The sequence below is a fragment of the Phocoena phocoena genome, chromosome 1 (assembly GCF_963924675.1).
Source record: "Phocoena phocoena chromosome 1, mPhoPho1.1, whole genome shotgun sequence".
Classification (NCBI taxonomy): Eukaryota; Metazoa; Chordata; class Mammalia; order Artiodactyla; family Phocoenidae; genus Phocoena; species Phocoena phocoena.
In genome coordinates this window covers 48,095,402-48,113,903 of record NC_089219.1, presented here as the reverse complement: position 1 = coordinate 48,113,903, position 18,502 = coordinate 48,095,402, and the positions used below count along the sequence as shown (strand labels likewise).

Sequence of the window (18,502 nt, the reverse complement as noted above, 5' to 3'; positions counted from 1 at the left end):
TGAGGCACTTGTCTGTGCGGTGCCTTAGTTTTGTCATTTGTAGATGGAAGTTAGTAATACCCTTCTTTCCAATCTGTGAGGGATGCATAAGCTAACGCCATGGTAATAAACTAATACACGAGAGGCAGCAGGTATGGGTGTGGTGGGAAGAAAGCAGACTCTGCTCTTGACTTAAGACACTCAGACTTTGAGTCCTGGCCCTGCCAGCTGCTGGGCAGTTCAGTTGCCCTCTCTGTGCCTCACTTTCCTCATCTGTTAAATGGGTATAATTATAATACCCATGGATTCAGTGAGCCAATATGTGTAATTGATTATTACAGTATTAAAAACAATAAATGGGGCTTCTCTGGTGGCGCGGTGGTTGGGAGTCCGCCTGCCGATGCAGGGGGCGTGGGTTCATGCCCCGGTCCCGGAGGATCCCACATGCCGCGGATCAGCTGGGCCCGTGAGCCATGGCCTCTGAGCCTGCGCGTCCAGAGCCTGTGCTCTGCAACAGGAGAGGCCACAACAGTGAGAGGCCCGCGTACCACAAAAAAAAAACTATATACATATATATATATATACATCATTATGCTACATGAAACTCTGTCACAGGAGAGAGAGCCTAAGACAATTCTGGTAGAGCAGAACAGGCCAACAGGCAGAAGCTAAAAGGAGACAGAGCTCCTTTGAACAAAAAAATGGCTGTCAGTAGTAGTCAAAGCAGACTTCCAAGAATGGTCTAGCATGGTCGGCAAGAACAAGCCTCCAGGAATGGAGGCTTCTTAGGAGGCGGTGAGAAAGAATGTCAAATTAGAGACAGTATTTTCATTCTTTCTAAATGGACATAATGGCATCCAGAGCTTCAGGGACATTGAGTAAGGTGATGCCCTGAGCCATCTGTGACTGTGTCTGTTTCCAGTTAGACCCTCAGTAAATGGGAATTAATTTAGTGTCTTGTGATGGGGGTCATACAGAAATTAAGAAGAAAACCACCATCCCCAAGGAGCACAGAATCTAGGGGAGACAACAGACACGTAAATAATAACAAGCCTTTATCACAGACCAAGTAGTGTTCTGAGCACTTAACAAATATGGGCACGTGTAATCCTCACAACCACTCCAAGAGATAAGATTTTCTTTGTTCCCATTTTACGAATGAGGAGACTGAGGTACAGAGAGGTTAACTGGTGTACCCACGGTTACAGAACTCGTCAATAGCAGAGCAGGAGTTTGACCCCAGGCATCTGGCTGCAGAGTCCATGTTCTTGCCTCCCATGCTGGACCATTCTTAGAAGGCAACTGCAGTAGGTCCAGAGCAATAAATACATGAATGGGGCAAGCACGGGGGCTAACGAGGACCTCTAGTGCACGCAGCTTGGTACAAGTGTCAGTGAAGGCTGCCCACGACAGACAACGACGGAACCCATTCTTGAGAGATAACTGAGAGATAAAACAGTGAACGGCTGGAAGGGCATTTAGGCGTAGGGAACAGCCCTTACACAGAAGGGGAGCAAAGCAGACTGGAGGAAGAACACCCCCAAGTAGTAAGGGACTGGCTTTGTGACTGTAGCTGGGAGTGTCCAGAGATGAAGCCGGAAAGCTGGTTTCATCCAGATATTGAGGGCCTTGAGTGCCGTACCAAGGAATTTGGCTGTCCTTTAGTAGGTCTACCAGTTGGGATTACACCCTCACCTCTTACCCTTCTCCGCCCCTTCCCTGCAGGATAAATTTGTTCACAAACAACTTGGAGGGCCCAGTTCTCGATCACAGGTATTACGCCGGTGCATGTTCCCCCCATTACATACTCAACACGAGGTTTCGGAAGCCATACAATGTGGAAAACTTCATCCCACAGGTATGTGCCAGCCAGGAAGCCACCGCAGGGCCATGGCAGGGACACTGGCAGAGCAGCCAGTAGCATGGATCCAGACCCGGCCTACAGCCTGCCTGCTGGGCGAGCACCGATGCATCGCTTTTTCTCTCTGAGCTTCAATTCTTCATACGTAAAATGGGTGGTCCCTTCCTCTGGACACAGTGGTGAGGCTGACATGCCATGTACAGTAAAGGCAGTACAGAGATGTAGCAGCCGTCATCATACTGACAGTAATAACAAAAGCTCCCGTGAAGAGACAGGCATAGCTTAGGATTTGGAGTCTCACAGATGCCTTTGCAACTTACCATCTGTATCATCGTAAAGGCTCCGCGCCTCCGTTTTCCTGTCTTTAAAATGGGAGTTATAAAGGTTCTGCCTGCGAGCAGAGGACTAGTGAGTGTATATGCTTAGCACACACAATACCTGGTTTAATTGGTGAGTCTCAGCAAGTGCTAACCCTTCTCTTTTTGGGGGGATGATAAAAAGGCTATTTTTGTTTTTTATTTATAGCCATAGATAGAGAAAACTGGTAGCTTCAGTTTCATATTTGTACCGAAAGCAAATACAGACACTGTAAGGTCCATACTTTATTTTGCCTTTGGAAAATTTCACAGACTTTCATATATAAACATTGGTATGACAGCTGGGACACCCTACCTAGACTTGCAGAGTTTATACAGACATTACAGACAAAGAATGATATCAGTGATGGAAGAGCAAACGGTCAGTGGGGTAGGAAGTGACACAAGCGACTTAACCTTGTGACTGGAATCATGTCAGTGGTTTGAATAACTGTAGTCAATTGAGTGGCAAAGAGATAGATGTTCCAGATGCTAGGTGATACTAGAATCATCGTGACAGACATGCAAGAATCCTAGCATCCAGAGACAGCCAGATGACAGGAAGTGTTAACTCCTATTATCAAGTCCTTGCCTATTAGAACCAGGCTTTGTTCTAAGCATTTTTTTAAGCTATAAAATGCTCTACCAAGATAAGCCTGTGTTATTAACAAGCAGACTTAAAAGCAATCTCACGGAGGTGGGGTTTAGAATAGACTGTGTTAGCAGTGTGACACACACACCTGAGACTGAGGGGGACTTGGGTGCCAGGCCTGGCTCTGTCACAGGTCCCGGTTGTTCTTTAGGCTAAGTTCCTGTTCTTCTCTGTGCCTCAGTTTCCTCATCTGTGAAAGGAGGGGCTGGACTGGATGACGTGGATGGTAGTTTTCACGTCTAAAATTGTGCAGTCCCGAGGTGAGACTGCTACCCCTCCTCCCTCTCCTTTCCTGTTCCCCTCCCCACACACATAGTTATTGGCTGAAAAAGACAAAATGAGCCTTGGGACAAACACACCCTCCCCCGTGGTGTCCAGCTCCATCCCTGTGGCCTCCGCTTTCAAGGGAGGATCTCAGAGTAGCCGTTTATCCTCCTGGTAAAGACAGCTCCTGGCCCAGGCAGGACATAGAGCTTCCTCTCTCCATAGCTGTGTTTTGAGCCCTGTGCCAGGCGCTGTACAATGTTTCACCCACATAAACTCAACCCTCAGAACAAGCCCGATGAAGGACCCGTTATCATATCCATTTTACACATGAAGAAACCGGGACACACGGAGGTTAAGGCCAATGTCCAGGGTTACCCAGCGAGAAAATGGTGCCTCCCACCTTGGGTGCCTTACTCCCCACCACGCTCGGAATCACACCTGCTTTTCTTCCTCGGAAGCTGAGGTGTTATGGGGACTGCAACTATCCAGAAGCCGGTGGGGTGTGGGCGGAGACGATTTGGGGCTGGTCACTCGGAGGCCACCGAGGCAGCGCCCTTGGCAGTTCCTCAGCACCACGAGCGCTGATTTTCGAGCAAACAGCTCCTCTTAAGTTCTCAAGGGCGCTTGGCTGCCCTGTCCCTGCATCGCCCCTGCACTGCCTTTCACCAGCTCCTCATCAGCTGTCACTGAGCTCCTCTTACGGCCTCCGCATTGGCTTGTCATTCTGACCCCAAATTCATCCCTTCCAACCCAACCGCTCTTCCATCCCGTCAGGAACTTCCTGAGGCTCAGCTGCTTCCTCGGTTGGCTCGTTCTTGGATTAAGCTCACATTTTGACAGGTCATTCAGAGCCTCAGCATCTGGGTGCCAGCACACCCTCTCATAGCACCTTTGTCTTCCCCTCACTCTTGTATCTTCTGATACAACTGCACTAGCATCCCTACAGTTTCTGGACCACACCCTGCCCTTGCCCACCTCCACGTCTCTGCCTACAGCCCAGAAGGTTCTCCTACGTTTCTGTCAGTTGACGTCCAAATCAAGCGCCCACCTCCGAGTATCAGCTTGGACACATCTGTTTCTCCTGCTGGATCAAGAGCCCTCGGGGTGGAGATGTGGGCGCCTCTGAGTATTTTGTGTCCGGAGCAATTAGTCTAGTACCTGGAACATAGTAAGGGTACAGTGGGTATCTGTTGACTTGAATTGAACTGATGTTAAGTCAAATGACATAAGGAACGTTTTCTTTTTTCTTCCTTCAGACTCAAGGCAAATATGAATTTGCACTGACAGAATATGAGTCATACTCAGATTTCGAACATAATGTCACAAGGAAAACAATTAGCAAGTCTAGTTTCAGCTTTGGTTTTAAAGTTCCTGGGATATTTGAGCTTGGCATTAGCAGTGCAAGTGGTAACGGCAAACATTTTATCAGCAGGACCAAACGATTCTCTCATACGGTAAGTACCCTTCGGGTGCTCTTCCATTTCTATGTATTCATTTGAATTTTCATGCCCACAGATGTGTCTGTATTCTGTATTGCTACTAGTAATGGCAGCCAATTATATGTGCTATCTTAAAAAGCTTTTCACAAAAAATACCTTGGCCTTACATTAACTTACTTTTCAGAAAGGCCAGACAGGGGTGGCCTTCTATAATTATTTACTTTCATTTTTTTTTTCTTTTTAGTATGGCATTGTTTTTGTTTTTGTCTTTTTTTACTATCTTAATTTTATTGGAGTATAGTTGATTTACAATGTTATTTTCTCAGTTTTAATTTTTTTATTGAAGTATAATTGATTCACAGTGTGTTCATTTCTGCTGTACAGCAAAGTGATTCGTGTATACATATAAAGGCATTCTTTTTTTAATATTCTTTTCCATTATGGTTTATCATAGGTTATTGAATATAGTTCTCTGTGTACTCTCATTTTCTAATGAGCTTTTCCCTTGGTTTTCATTAAGCTGAAGACATAGCTTTGCAAGACTAAATCATCTCTGGAGACTTTTCGACTCCCAGCGATTTGACTTCTGTTCCAAATATTCAGATGAAATTCCTCTCCAGATTGTCACCCAAGACCTCTTCTGGGGTCACCTCCAACTTCTTGGGGGTGGTGTTGTGGTCACATGCCTGTTTCTCCCGCTTGCTTTCTGGTCCGTATCAGTTACTTTCCTTCCTGGGTTCTAATAGCCCCACCTGTTCTCTATTTTCATTTGTGGCCCTCTTCCCTTCTTACTCTACAGCTGCCGCAGGTGACTCTTCTGTTCACCCCCCTCCTCTCCCAGGGCAAGCATGAGCCTTCACGACCGCTCCTCCCCTTTCTGTGAAGCTCAGACCTGCACCGCCCACTCCTCTGGTTATCACTACTTAGATGCCTTATGGACACTCCAAAGCAAGTGCTTCCCGCCAAGCTGTCTGTGTTAAGTAGCATTCTTTTCCTTCTGCCTTTCCAGGCTAGGAATGTCAGAATCATATTTGGCTCTCTTTTCTCTTCATTCCCACATTTGTTGGCCACCAAACCCTTTAAGTTCACTCTCCAGTATTTCTTCGTTTTTTTTAAAATTGAAGTATAGTTGATTTACAATGTTGCGTTAACTTCTGCTCTACAGAAAAGTGGTTCCGGTATACATAAATATATACATTCCTTTTTGTGTTATTTTCCATCGTGAATATAGTTCCCTATGCTGTACGGTAGGACCTTGTTGGTTATCCATTCTATGCATAATAGTTTGCATCTGCTAACCCCAAACTCCCACTCCATCCCTCCCCCTGTCCTGGCCTTGGCACCCACAAGTCTGTTCTCTATGTCTGAGAGTCTGTTTCTGTTTCACAGATAAATTCATTTGTGTCATATTTTAGATTCCACATATAAGTGATGTCATATGGTATTTGTCTTTCTCTGTCTGACTGACTTCACTTAGTATGATAATCTCTAGTTGCCTCCGTGTTGCTGCAAATGGCGTTATTTCATTCTTTTCATGGCTGAGTAATATTCCATCCTATGTATATACCACATCTTCTCTATCCATTCGTCTGTCGATGGACGTTTAGGTTGTTTCCATGTCTTGGCCATCCAGTATTTCTTAATCAAACTCTGATTACATCTTCACTAGCCCAGGCCCTTTCATCTCAGGCTTCAGCCCTCCTAATGGGTCTCCTGTCTTCCAACTTGCCCCTTCAAATTTATGTGCTTCCAGAAAAATGTTTTTATGATACTAATCTAATCGTATCAGCCGCTCCCTGTTGCCCATAAGGTGAAGATCAAAGCCCATGACTTAGTGGAAGAGGAGCAACTGGAGTGTGAAGTAAGGTGACAGGCAGGTGGACTTGAATAATCTTGGATTCCAGAGTGAACGAGGTTCGTTTATTCTCTGGTCGCTGAGAGTTTGCAACATGAGCGTGATATCACTGAGAGTTTGCAACTAACCTGAGAGGAGCGTGGAGGAAATTAAAAGTCTACAGCGATTTATGTGAGAAAAAGGGAGCGGTGAGGGGCTCAGAAAGTTCTCTGCTGCCAAAATATTAACCAGCAGAAAATGAGTCGTAAACGTGAACTAGACTGTAACTGTCTCTGCTTATTTTCCTTCATCTTCTCGGCTGTGAACAACCTGGGGACAGAGGCTGTTTCTTTCATCTTTCGATCCAGGATGGCACTCGGTAGGTGCTCAAGACTAAAATATAGTGATGAAGGACAGGATGATTAAAAGGACCTTGCCTTGTTAGGAGAGAAAGAGAGGGGTACCATCCTTTGCTCCTTCTCTCTCTCCCTCCCTCCCACCTCCCTGATTCAAACAGCCAGTTATAGAATGGGTACATCGTGCTAGGCACTAAACTAGACACTTGGGACCTAGAGACAAACATAACACGATTCTTGCCTTCAAGCTCACAGTCTAGTAGGAGAGGTAAACACGTTTGCAGATAACCTAGTCCTGATTTTGCTATCAGTTGTAATATAGCATGGTCTATACTACAAAGGAAATAGGAGCAACACGCAGTGCAATCCTGGGAGATGGAGTGTGTGTCAGGGAAATTCAGGGATGGCATCACATAGGCAGCAACAGGTAAGCAGGGATTTAAAATATAAGTCGGTGTGTGTCAGGCAGAAAAGGGAGGGAAGAGCATTTCTGGCAGAAGGAACAACATGTGCAAAATTATATTATGAAAGAGATGTGGGGAAGAGTGAAACGTGAGACGGATGCTGAGGTACGGTGTGGGCAGTGGAGAATAGTAAGGTATGCGGGGTAGGGTGGGGAAAACTTCAGGGTTGTAGAAGGTGAAGCCAGGAGGCTACTGGGGGACAGATTGTGAAGTTCTTACATTCAGAGTAAGGGAGTTGATTTTATTCTGCAGGCAGTAGAGAGCCAATGCAGGGTTTTGTTTTAAGCCCAGAAGAGCATTGTAATAACAGTTGTAGGACGTCAGCTCTGACTGGAGCATTGAGGGCAGCCAGAGGGAGAAAGGAAATCAATGGGGAAGCTTTTATCATAACCCAGGCAGAGGAAGAAGGCTAAAATATTTAGAAAAGTCATGAACAGAGCACCTAGTGACTGCTTAGGTTGGAAGGATGGGAAGAAGGAAGTCATGAGTCACTGGGGCAGGACTAGGGTGGGGGAGAGCAGGGCAGGGAGCAGAGGTGGCATGGCTTATAGAGCTGACGGGTCAAGCTGGCTGAGAGTTTTAAGATGAGGGGAGAATGTGTACTTCCCACGCAGTCACCTTTTCCTCAGTCTTCACTGCAGTGTAGGAACCTCTCGCTTTGGGTTACAGTAACATTTCTGGATGCTTGACCTTCATCTAGCATTACCATGTTTCAGTCTTTCCCACATACCAGGGGTCACCAAACTTTTTCTGTAAAGGGCCAGAGAGTAAATATTTCAGGCTATGCGAGGCCGTAGGGTCTCTGTGGCAACTGCTGAGCTCTGCCATCATAGGGTGACAGCAGTGATAGACAGTGCATAAACAAGTAGGCATGGCTGCACTGCAAAAAACTGGATTTACAAAACCAAGCACCGGATCCTGAGTGCAGACTGAGGTTTGCTGACCGTTGCCATGTGCTACGGTGTCCAGCCTTCCTAAAGCACCACTTTAACTCTTTCTTGAGTGCCTTTTCTTCAGAGTTCAAAAAGCATCAACTGGCCTCTCTCGCCTTCCAAGATGGCCCACACTCTGGCTGTGGGGTGTGTATCTCCCTGAATAAGCCTTCTTTCTCTTAAAAAAAAAAAAAAAAAGCGTCAACCAAGAAGTTGCCTTTGCAGGTCCGCAAACCCCATCTCCCCTCAGTGGTCCACGGGCACCTGCTGCTCCCTGCCTTGTCTGCTTCTGCTTCCCTTTCTCCTTGGTCCTTACTTGCTCCTGTAAGGAAGTGAGCGAAGAACAAGCTCTTCCAAGCTGAAAAGTACATCAGAATATTTCTGAGAAATGAAGGCTTGTCAAAGAGGCCATCTTCCCTCAAGTCTCCTAAAGGAATCATGAGTGATGACTCCTGGCCAAGAACATGGGATGGTATTTGGAAAGTTCATCTTCTTCTTCCAGATTCCTAACTTTAAAGGTCTGCTTTTCCCTTGTTGGTCTTTCATTTAGAAAAGTAAATTTCTGCATGCACGCTCTGACCTTGAAGTAGCGCGTTACAAGCTGAAACCCAGAAATCTCATGCTGCATTACGAATTCCTTCAGAGGGTCAAGCGGCTGCCCCTGGAGTACAGCTATGGGGAGTACAGAGATCTCTTTCGTGATTTCGGGACCCACTACATCACAGAGGCCGTGCTCGGGGGCATTTATGAATACACACTCATCATGAACAAAGAGGCCATGGAGAGAGCAGGTACGCTGCCCAAGGACCATGGCTTTACTGATGGGGCACGTGGAAGTGTGAGTTAACAGGGAGGGGCTTCTATTCCTTGTTGGGGGAGGGGTTATGAATTATGCTCTGAGTTTTCCTCATCCCTCCCTGGCTGTACTTTCACAGTTTCATTTACAGATTCCTCGTCGTTTTATTTTTTTTTTTTTTGCAGTACGTGGGCCTCTCACTGCTGTGGCCTCTCCTGCTGCGGAGCACGGGCTCCGGATGCGCAGGCTCACCGGCCATGGCTCACGGGCCCAGCCGCTCCGCGGCATGTGGGATCTTCCCGGACCGGGGCACGAAACCGTGTCCCCTGCATCGGCGGGCGGACTCTCACCCACTGCGCCACCAGGGAAGCCCCCCTCGTCGTTTTTTGAATTGGTTGATGTTGGTCCTCCTTTGCCAGCCCTCTCTCTGGGCAGTCCTCTTTTCTACGTAACTCCCTCTAGACAATAGCATCCAATCTCCTGGCTTTAAATGCCTTGAACATGCAGATTATTCCCAATGCATATGTCTATCCTGAATCTCTCCTGTGCACCCAAGAGCTCATGTGGAAATGCCTCTGAGATATCTTCATTTAAATGTCTAATGACCATCAGAAACTTAACGTGCCCCCAAAGAGAACTCTTGCATATGTTTCTTTGCAGTCATCCGCATCTCAGAATGGTTCCACCATTCGGTCAGTGGCTCAAGGCAAAAACCTAGGCGTCAACCTTGATTATTCTTCTTTCTTCCCAATCTATTAGTAAGTCCCATCCGCTCTACCCCCCAAATTATCTTCTCTTTCTATCTTGACTGTTACCACCTTATGCTCACGCCAAGACCAGTGTTTCTCAAAATTTAATATGAATGTGAATTATCTGTAAACCTTGTAGGAGGTAGATTCTCATTCAGTAAGTTTGAGTTGAGACCCAAGATTCTGCATTTCTAACCAGCTGTGAGGTGATATCAGTGCTGTTGGTCCCTAGACCACGCTTCGAGCAGCAACGTTCCAGATTATTATCAGAGCCTCCAAACTAATAACTCCCATTCCCTTTCTACAATCCATTCTCCGTGCAGATATTATAGGTCTTCCCACTTGCAATCAACTTCAAGTCCAAGGTATGACTTCTTCCTCCCAATCCAGTATTCTTTCCTCCAACATGGCATTTGTCAGGTTAAGTGACCTGCCCTAGGTCATGCAGTTTACAGTGGCAGCGCCAGGGCTTGGTTACAGGTCCAGTGTACTTGCAAGAGGACACGTGGTGTACAAGGTAAATCTAGATCAGTGTGGCCTCAGTCTTGCCAAGATCAAGGGTACTGTCCTCCATACCAGAGGTTTCAAAAGCACTTTTCATAGTTCCTCAGATTGCTTCCTACAGAAAGGTTCTATGATCAACTTGGATAAACATATAATAGATCCCACTTTTAGAGTTTCACAGGTGTGCTGAAATCAAGTGACCACTCCACCTCTTTTGATACAACATTTGTCACACTGGCTTGACTGCAAAAGCCCGGTTTTTTGTCATTCTTACTGTTACAAGAACTATAAGAGATATCATCATGCAATTCATGTTTCAAGGAACATGCTTTGGGGAAAACTGATCTACACCAACATTCCTAGACAATCTCAGGTACCAAAGCTGTTCTCCTCTCCTTTCCCTGACCTCACAGTGCTACAGAAAGGTGTTTACAAGTCATACCGAAGACTTCAGCAAGCCCAGGATAGGAGGATGCCTTGGGGAGAATTAGAAAGGAACAGATGGGCAATGGTCCAAAAATGGAGAAGAAATAAGGGAAATCAGCTCCTTTTCTTTGCCAGGCACTATACCCGACACTTCGTAAGAATTAACTCAACTAATCAATTAACAAATTCTTTCTACTATATCAAAGAGTCGAGTGGGAAGGGTCAGGGGAAGGGGGACAGCATGCAGCAGCCTCTACTCACTGGATTAATCCCTAGAGATTTGATGAGGAGTAGAAAGTGACTCTGAGCATGTCCTGTCTTTGGAGAGCAGCAAAAACCCTCAGAGTCTTTGAAGAGGCTGAAAGGGGAAGTCGATGCTGATCTCTAATGAGGTCTCTACCCTGGTGCTAGGAGCTGCCTGCATTTCTTATCATCAGGCTGGCCACCCAGTAATTTACACCTGAGTCCCTGTGGGCCTCCAGGAAGGGTTAGGCCTCTGGAATCAATCACAGGAAAAGGCACAGGACAAATCACCTTCTAGGTCATGAGCCTCTTTTCTTGCTCCCTTCAGATTATTCTCTTAAGAATGTCCAGGACTGTGCCAAAAATGATTTTAAAATTGGCGCTACCATAAAAAAGGTCAACGTCAAGCTGGGTGTGTCGGTGGACAAGTGCGAAGGCATTCTCAATGAGATAAAAGGTGAGTAGCAAGGGCATGTGACTTCTCTGCTTATCATCCTTCCCTCTCTAGAACCCCAGAGCCAGTCGCTCTTTAAGCTAAAGACTGGGTGTTCCAAGGCATTTCAATTAAAATAATAATTCATTCAATAAAAATCTACCTAGCACCTACTATGTGTTGGGTATACAGAAATGAATGAGATGGTCTTCCTATCCTCATGGTAGTCACATGAACTAGGCAAACGAAGAAGCAAGGACAAGGCAGTGATAAGCACCAAACCCGGTCTGGAGCATCAGGACAGGCTTCCTAGGGCAGGGATCATTTGAATTGCAACTTGAGGTTGTTTTCAGGCAAGAAAAAAATCTAACAATGAAAATTTTCTCTGGGGGCCAGGAGTTGGCCTGGCTAGAGAAAGGATGCTCTAGGCTGGAGGGGTAGGAGCCAGGTGGAGGCAGTGGGGGAGACAGGTGAGGCAGCTAGTCCTTACCTGAAACAATGGGGGAGATGGAAACTAGAAGGACAGGCTAAGCCACAAATCATGGAGCAGAGTCCACATGGTGGGTTAGACCAGGAGGTGAGTGCTGAAGCCAGTGTGTAGAACCAGGTGTCAGGGAGCAGAGAATTTGGAGGCCACACAAGGGAGTTGGGAATCGACACAGCGAGTGGAGTAGGAAAGAGAGGCTGATCAGAGAGCTCCAATCCTGACCCCTTCTGCACCCTGAGCAGCTCTCCTTCACCTGCTGTACTTACTAAGCTTATCCCTGTATATGTGATCATATGTGAAGAAAGAGTTCCACAGCCAAGGCAAAACACAATGAAACAACAACGAAATGACCTGCAGGTCTAGAACAGTTTCTTGTGACTGATACATGGTGGATACTGTTGTTTATTTTGGTGGGGCTGGGTTGGAGCACACATCTTACGTAGGGAGGCACGCAGAAAACATAGGTGCTCTTTAAAGAAAACTTGTAAAGTAACCACCCCCATCCAAGTTACTAGATAGAGCACTGCCCAGCACCCCAAGACCCTTGGCAATTACAACTCCTCCCTCCCTTTGGAGATAACACCGTCCTGACTTCCATGTTAAACACCTCCTTCCTTTCATGATAATTTTACCACTTACATATATTGCTAACCGATATGGCTTAGAGCTGCTTGTTTTTGAACTTTATGTGAATGAAATGTAATCTTTTCAGTTTTTTTTTTCATTCAACACCATGTTTTTATACATAACTATAGTTCATTTCCACCGCCGCATAGTACTTTATTGTATGAACGTAACACTTTGTTCATCCTGTTGTTAAATTGGGGTTATTTCCTGTGCCAAGCAATTATAATCAGTGCTGCTGTGAACATTCTCACACAGTCATCTGGTGCACATGTGCTAGGGATTCTCCAGGGAACATACCCAGGAGTGAGATCGTTCGGTTGTAGAGTATGTACTTCTTCTAGACTAGGTAATGCCGAGTTCTTCTGAAATGGTTATATCAATTTACAATCCGACCAGTAGTATACAAGACCCCCTGTTTATGATGCTCAGGTGTTGCAAGCTCAGAGTGGAATGGAACAGTCACTTTCCACCAGTTCCTTTGGCATTGGACACATGGAAAAATTAGAATAGGAAGGACTCACTGATAGGATTGGGGGCTTTCTGGCAAACTCCATGAGAAGTCAAGATAATAATGGTAGGCACTGTTTAGTGAGTATCTATTACATCCCATGCTCACCCTTTGCAAATTTTCCCGCCTTTGTCATCTGAGACAAAGAAGTGATTTCACTTAGAGCTTGCATAGGGTTATGTGGGTAAATTCCTTCACCCTAGTGCCTAAGATTTCTTATCTGCAAAGTAAGGATTATATAGTTCCTATTTCATAGTGAAGATTAGTTGAGTTAATACACGTACAACGTTAGATTAGTGAATGACATGTAAATGATTAATAATCTATCTCTCTACCTACCAATCTATTTACCTATGATCTGTTAATCTAGCCCTATGTATGTATGTATGTATCTGTCTATCTATCAGCTATCTGTCTTCCATAGACTCATTTAGCAACTGGCACTTACAGATGCTAAAAATAAACGTCCCTTTCTTGTCCTGTCCCCAGCTTGTGTCATATATGATTGAACTGCCCTTTTGCCCCTTGCACTGTGACTCCCTTGCTGGCAGGGATTCATACTGTCCACCTACATCTCCTAGGCAAGCTCCATAAACATTATGGTAACCAGGTTGTCAGTTAGGTTGCAGTAAATTCCAAGGTGTGAAAATGGATCCCCTGACATGCCAGGTCTCCATGTCCATTCCAGACAGAAACAAGAGAAACACCATGGTGGATGACTTGGTTGTCCTTGTGCGAGGAGGGGCAAGTGAGTACATCACTGCCCTGGCATACAGTGAGCTGCCGACAGCAGAACTGATGCAGGAATGGGGAGAGGCGGTGCAGTACAACCCGGACATCGTCAAAATTAAGGTACATGCAACTGCCCTACCCATCCTTCTCTCTGTTCAGAAAACAGCTTCTGAAGGATTGCTCTGAGCCAGGGTATGGAATACAGAGCTCAATAAGACCCAAGCCCTAAGCTTGAGGCACATACATTATACTGGAAAATATATCTGGAGTGAACCAATTGTAATACAATGCTCAACACCAGCTAGAGAACGCTGACTCCCTCTCACTTGGGCCCCCAAGTTGCTAAAGGAAATTAACCATCAGCTTCTAATTCCAGCATTCTTAAATCATGATTGTTTCCATTTCATCTGGGAATCACTCATTCAGTTATTTGTTCATTTAAACATTCATTCATGCAACCAACAAATTGTAGCTAAGTTCCTGTGATGTGATAGGAACTAAGGCACTGGAGGAAAACAGAGGAGGGTGCAAGGATGAAAAACACAGTCTGTGCTGAACAGTAAGATGCTTGCATGCATTGTTATATCTTACAGGACAGCAGATTACATCATGGTAAATCACTAACGTGTTTTGGGCACCTACTATGTTCACGATACTTTGCCAAGGACTTCAGGAATGTTATTTCATCTAATTCTCATGAGTCTGCAAATTAAGTATGCTTAATTTTGTGGCTGATAAAAATCAAGGTCACAGAGGTTGCATCCATCTGTGACTGCTCAAGAGTCTCTATTAGGTCCAGACCTGAGAATTTTACCTCTTCCCTTCCCTCCTGTGGGTTTGGTAAATAGAAGATAACGATCCCAACCACCTGTCACCCAAACAACAGCAGTTTTGCAGCCTTAAACTAAAAAGATGTTTGCTAGAACAAGACTGTCATACAAATCAGCAGTGGTAGGTCCTTGCCTGTGGGGACTTCAGCACGGTGTCCATGTCACATCTTACACTGCCCTCTTCTTGCCATTGTCTGTACAGTCATTGATGGTCCAACATCCACCCTCCCGGAGATTTACTCTTGCAGCCAAGGAGAGGGGTTAAGAGGCTGGAGCTCTGATGAGGGGCTCTGCAGTTACCAACCCTGGCAGTTTTCCAATGTCTTTATTTATATGTCAAACGCACAGCTTCTGCAGAACAAGAAGGCTGCCATTCATTCCTTTCCTCTGCCACTTATTCAGTAGTGACACTTAGGGTACAGTTTCTGGCAAGCATCGGGAAGGATAAAGTCAGCCATAGCTTGCAGGCAGCTCCAGAGAAATCTGGGATTGGCTGGTGGCACGGTGACATCGGTTGGTATCACAGACGGGCGTGGGAGAGAACAGAGTTCATGAGAAAATAGATCCCTGGTCTTTGCTTATTGCTTATATCTTACCTGAATCTTTTTGTAAACTTACAGTTAATGGATTGCCCTGGTTACCTACCTAAATAGGTTGGAAGCGCCAGCCTGGGCATTGGGAATGTCGAGTGTCCAGCAGCATGTGCTATGATATGGGATGTGTGTTTTGTGTGTACGTGTGTGTATATGTGTGTGTGTGAGAGAGAGAGAGAGTAGGAGGGAGGGAGGGAGAGGGAGAGAGAGAGATCACACACATGTTAGCTTGCCAAGCATCTCAAACAGACCTGCCACCATTCTCAGAGATACAGCACTTTACTGAAGGCACAGAGAGGCTTCCCAGCATGTATGTGATGCCCCGGCAAGTATCACATCCACTATCAGTGTAGTGTTGTGAAGGGCTGTGGAGGCTGAAAGGGGAAAGAGATTAGAGAATGAGAGATGTTTCCAGCGGTGGAGGAGGTGAATTTGTTGAAGGTTTTATGCACTTCGTCTGTACATCACTAACCTGAGTTGGAAACATCTATTGTGGGCATGGACCCTTTCTGGCAAGAGAAACCTGAATATGACATCACATTATCTCAAAATAATTCTCGGCAGAGTGAGCTTACCAGGTAGTTGGAGCAGCAGTTGCCTTCCAGGTGGGCAGAGACCACTCGATAAGGAATTCCTAGACACAGAGTGTTGGCCAAGGCTTGTGTACGTAAACGAGTCTCGAAGATCAAGATCTGAAAACACAGTTCCTATAGGAGCTGGGTAGGCAGAAAGGGAGACCACAGAAGAGCCCATTCACAGTGTTTAGTGGTGAACTTTGGTTACAGAGAGACGGCTCTTTGTTCAATGAAGAGGTAGAGAAAGCAATGGACATATATAAAGAGAACTTTGAACACAAAAGATTGAAATTACATTCAAGATAAAGAAGACGAGGGACTTCCCTGGTGGCACAGTGGTTAAGAATCCGCCTGCCAATGCAGGGGACATGGGTTCGATCGGTCCGGGAAGATCGGTCCGGGAAGATCCCACATGCCGCGGAACAACTAAGCCCATGCACACAACTACTGAGCCTGCGCTCTAGAGCCTGTGAGCCACAACTACTGAGCCCGTGTGCCACAACTACTGAAGCCCGTGTGTCTAAAGCCCGTGCTCCACCACAAGAGAAACCACCACAGTGAGAAGCCCACGCACCGCAACAAAGAGTAGCCCCTGCTCAACGCAACTAGAGAAAGCCTGCGCGCAGCAGTGAAGACCCAACACAACCAAAAATAAATAAATAGAATAAAAACTTTTTCTTAATTTTAAAAAGATAAAGACAAGCATACATCTAAAAATAGAAGTAAATTTTAGAATATATTTGCTCTGTGGTTATAATACAATTAAGGAAAATAAGGAATTTATGAAATAAAAAATAGAAGCTGAGATGTGTAGACACCAATCAGATGAAAGGGGAAATGGCTGAATGTAGGAAGCCAGAAGCACAGTAGTAGAATCAGAAACTACATCGGAAACTATAAAGAACAGAATTGACGCTGCCGGAAATTGAGTCAGTGACGTAGAAGGTGCCATAAAAATGTTTCTGTAATGCAGAAGCAAAAGACAAAGAGATTAAAACAATGATATAAAAGAAATATGATGGACAGAGTGTACAGAAGTGGAAATCTAAAAACCAAAGACTTCTTCCTGAGAAAGATCCAGGATTACATGTGAAGATGCATTAATCAAGCACATAGTAAGGGAAACTTCCCTGAGCTGGTAATGCAAAATGAACAGCTCATTGAAAAGGAGGTAAAAGTACTGAAGATAAAACAATACTGAGACACATGGTGGTGAAATTTTTGGCTTGGAGGAACAAATAGATCCTACAAAAATAAAAGTCGCACTGGGCTTAGAATTCTTCGCAGTGCTAAATGCCTAAAGATTATGGAGTGACAACCACAAGATCTTGAAGGAAAACGCTTGTGGCCCAGTGAAATGGTCACTAAGGGATGAAAAAGTCCCCAAGACATTCTGAGATATTAAAGGAGTCACATAGAGGATCGCCAGATTTAGCACTCGAAAATGCAGGATGTCCAGTTAATTCTGAACTTCAGACAGATAAGGAATATTTTTTTTAGGATAAGCATCTTTCAGATATTTCATGGGATATATACTAAAAAGTTATTTGTTGTTTATCTGAAATTCCATTTTAACTGGGCGTTCTGTATTTGACTGGCAACCCTAGTCACAAAGCCTACCATCCATGTACATTTCTATAGTGGTCGAGGTGCTGGGTTGTGGTCTGGGATTCAGGCTGATGGAGAAGCCATGTTAAGGAGCTTGGCATGGTTAAGCATAGAAGGGAAAATAGCGTAGTGAGTGATGCATCTAGAGGTCGGGAGAGCCTAGGCTATGCAGCAGTGAAACACCCCCAAATCTTAATGACTTAGTTCAACGAAAGTTTACTGCTCAATCAATCACACATCATGTCCAAAGTGTATTGGTGAGGGACCTTTTCTGAATATCTCTCAGGGATCCAGGCGATGGAGGCTTTATCTTGTTCTGTGCTCCCAAGAACACCAGAGCAGTGGTGAGGGAAGGGGAAAAGTCACCACTCTCTGCTCCCAAAGCTTCAACCTGGAAGGGGCGTTCCCTCTGTTCACCTTTCACTGCTCAGAAAAAGTCGCATTGCAAACCTGCCCTTAAGGATGGTTCAGGGAAAAACAGCCCTGCCGAGTGCCCAGAAGGAAAAGAAGCTGATATATTTGGTAAACAGTGATAATGACCATCACACCTTACTAAAGCAACTTATTTAAAGATTCCCTAAAAGAGCAAATTACTCTGATTAAGAGAAGATTTTGTGTTTTTCTTTAACTTTTTATTTTATATCGGAGTATAGTGGATTAACAATGTTGTATTAGTTTCAGGTGTATAGCATGACCTGGTAAGATAATGTCAGACTTAGACTGCCAGATCTCACTGGAAAAAATAAATTCTGAATTCTAAATAAGGAAACCCATAAGTGTAATTAAATGGAAATAACACAACAACAAAACAATTTTGCCACACATGAAATCTTTCATGTGTAAGGAATGATACAATTTATAAGAAACATATCTTAAAGGAAATAGACAACTCTCAGAAGAGCTCAGACGATAAATATGCAAAATTTTAACTTCTCTAGGAAAAGGAAAATTAAAGTAAAAATACAGTATTCTTTTTTTTTAATTTTTTAAAAATTTATTTATTTATTTGGCTGGGTTTGGGTCTTCGTTGCTGCACGCGGGCTTTCTCTAGTTGTGGCGAGCAGGGGCTACTCTTGGTTGCAGTGCGTGGGCTTCTCATTGTGGTGGCTTCTCTTGTTGTGGAGCACGGGCTCTAGGCACACGGGCTTCAGTAATTATGGTACACGGGCTCAGTAGTTGTGGCTCGTGGGCTCTAGAGCACAGGCTCCATAGTTGCGGTGCACAGGCTTAGCTGCTCTGCAGCACGTGGGA

General features: G+C 45.1%; 1 protein-coding gene across 1 annotated transcript in view; it reads left to right on the top strand.

The window, feature by feature from the left end:
- Positions 1-18,502, top strand: part of C8B (complement C8 beta chain) — a 40,895-nt gene that overhangs the window by 13,205 nt on the left and 9,188 nt on the right. Inside the window, exons 5-9 of the mRNA XM_065877140.1 lie at positions 1,705-1,837; positions 4,372-4,569; positions 8,691-8,931; positions 11,187-11,315; positions 13,602-13,765. Coding sequence (XP_065733212.1) covers positions 1,705-1,837; positions 4,372-4,569; positions 8,691-8,931; positions 11,187-11,315; positions 13,602-13,765 — 865 coding nt within the window. The remainder of the gene's footprint in view (positions 1-1,704; positions 1,838-4,371; positions 4,570-8,690; positions 8,932-11,186; positions 11,316-13,601; positions 13,766-18,502) is intronic.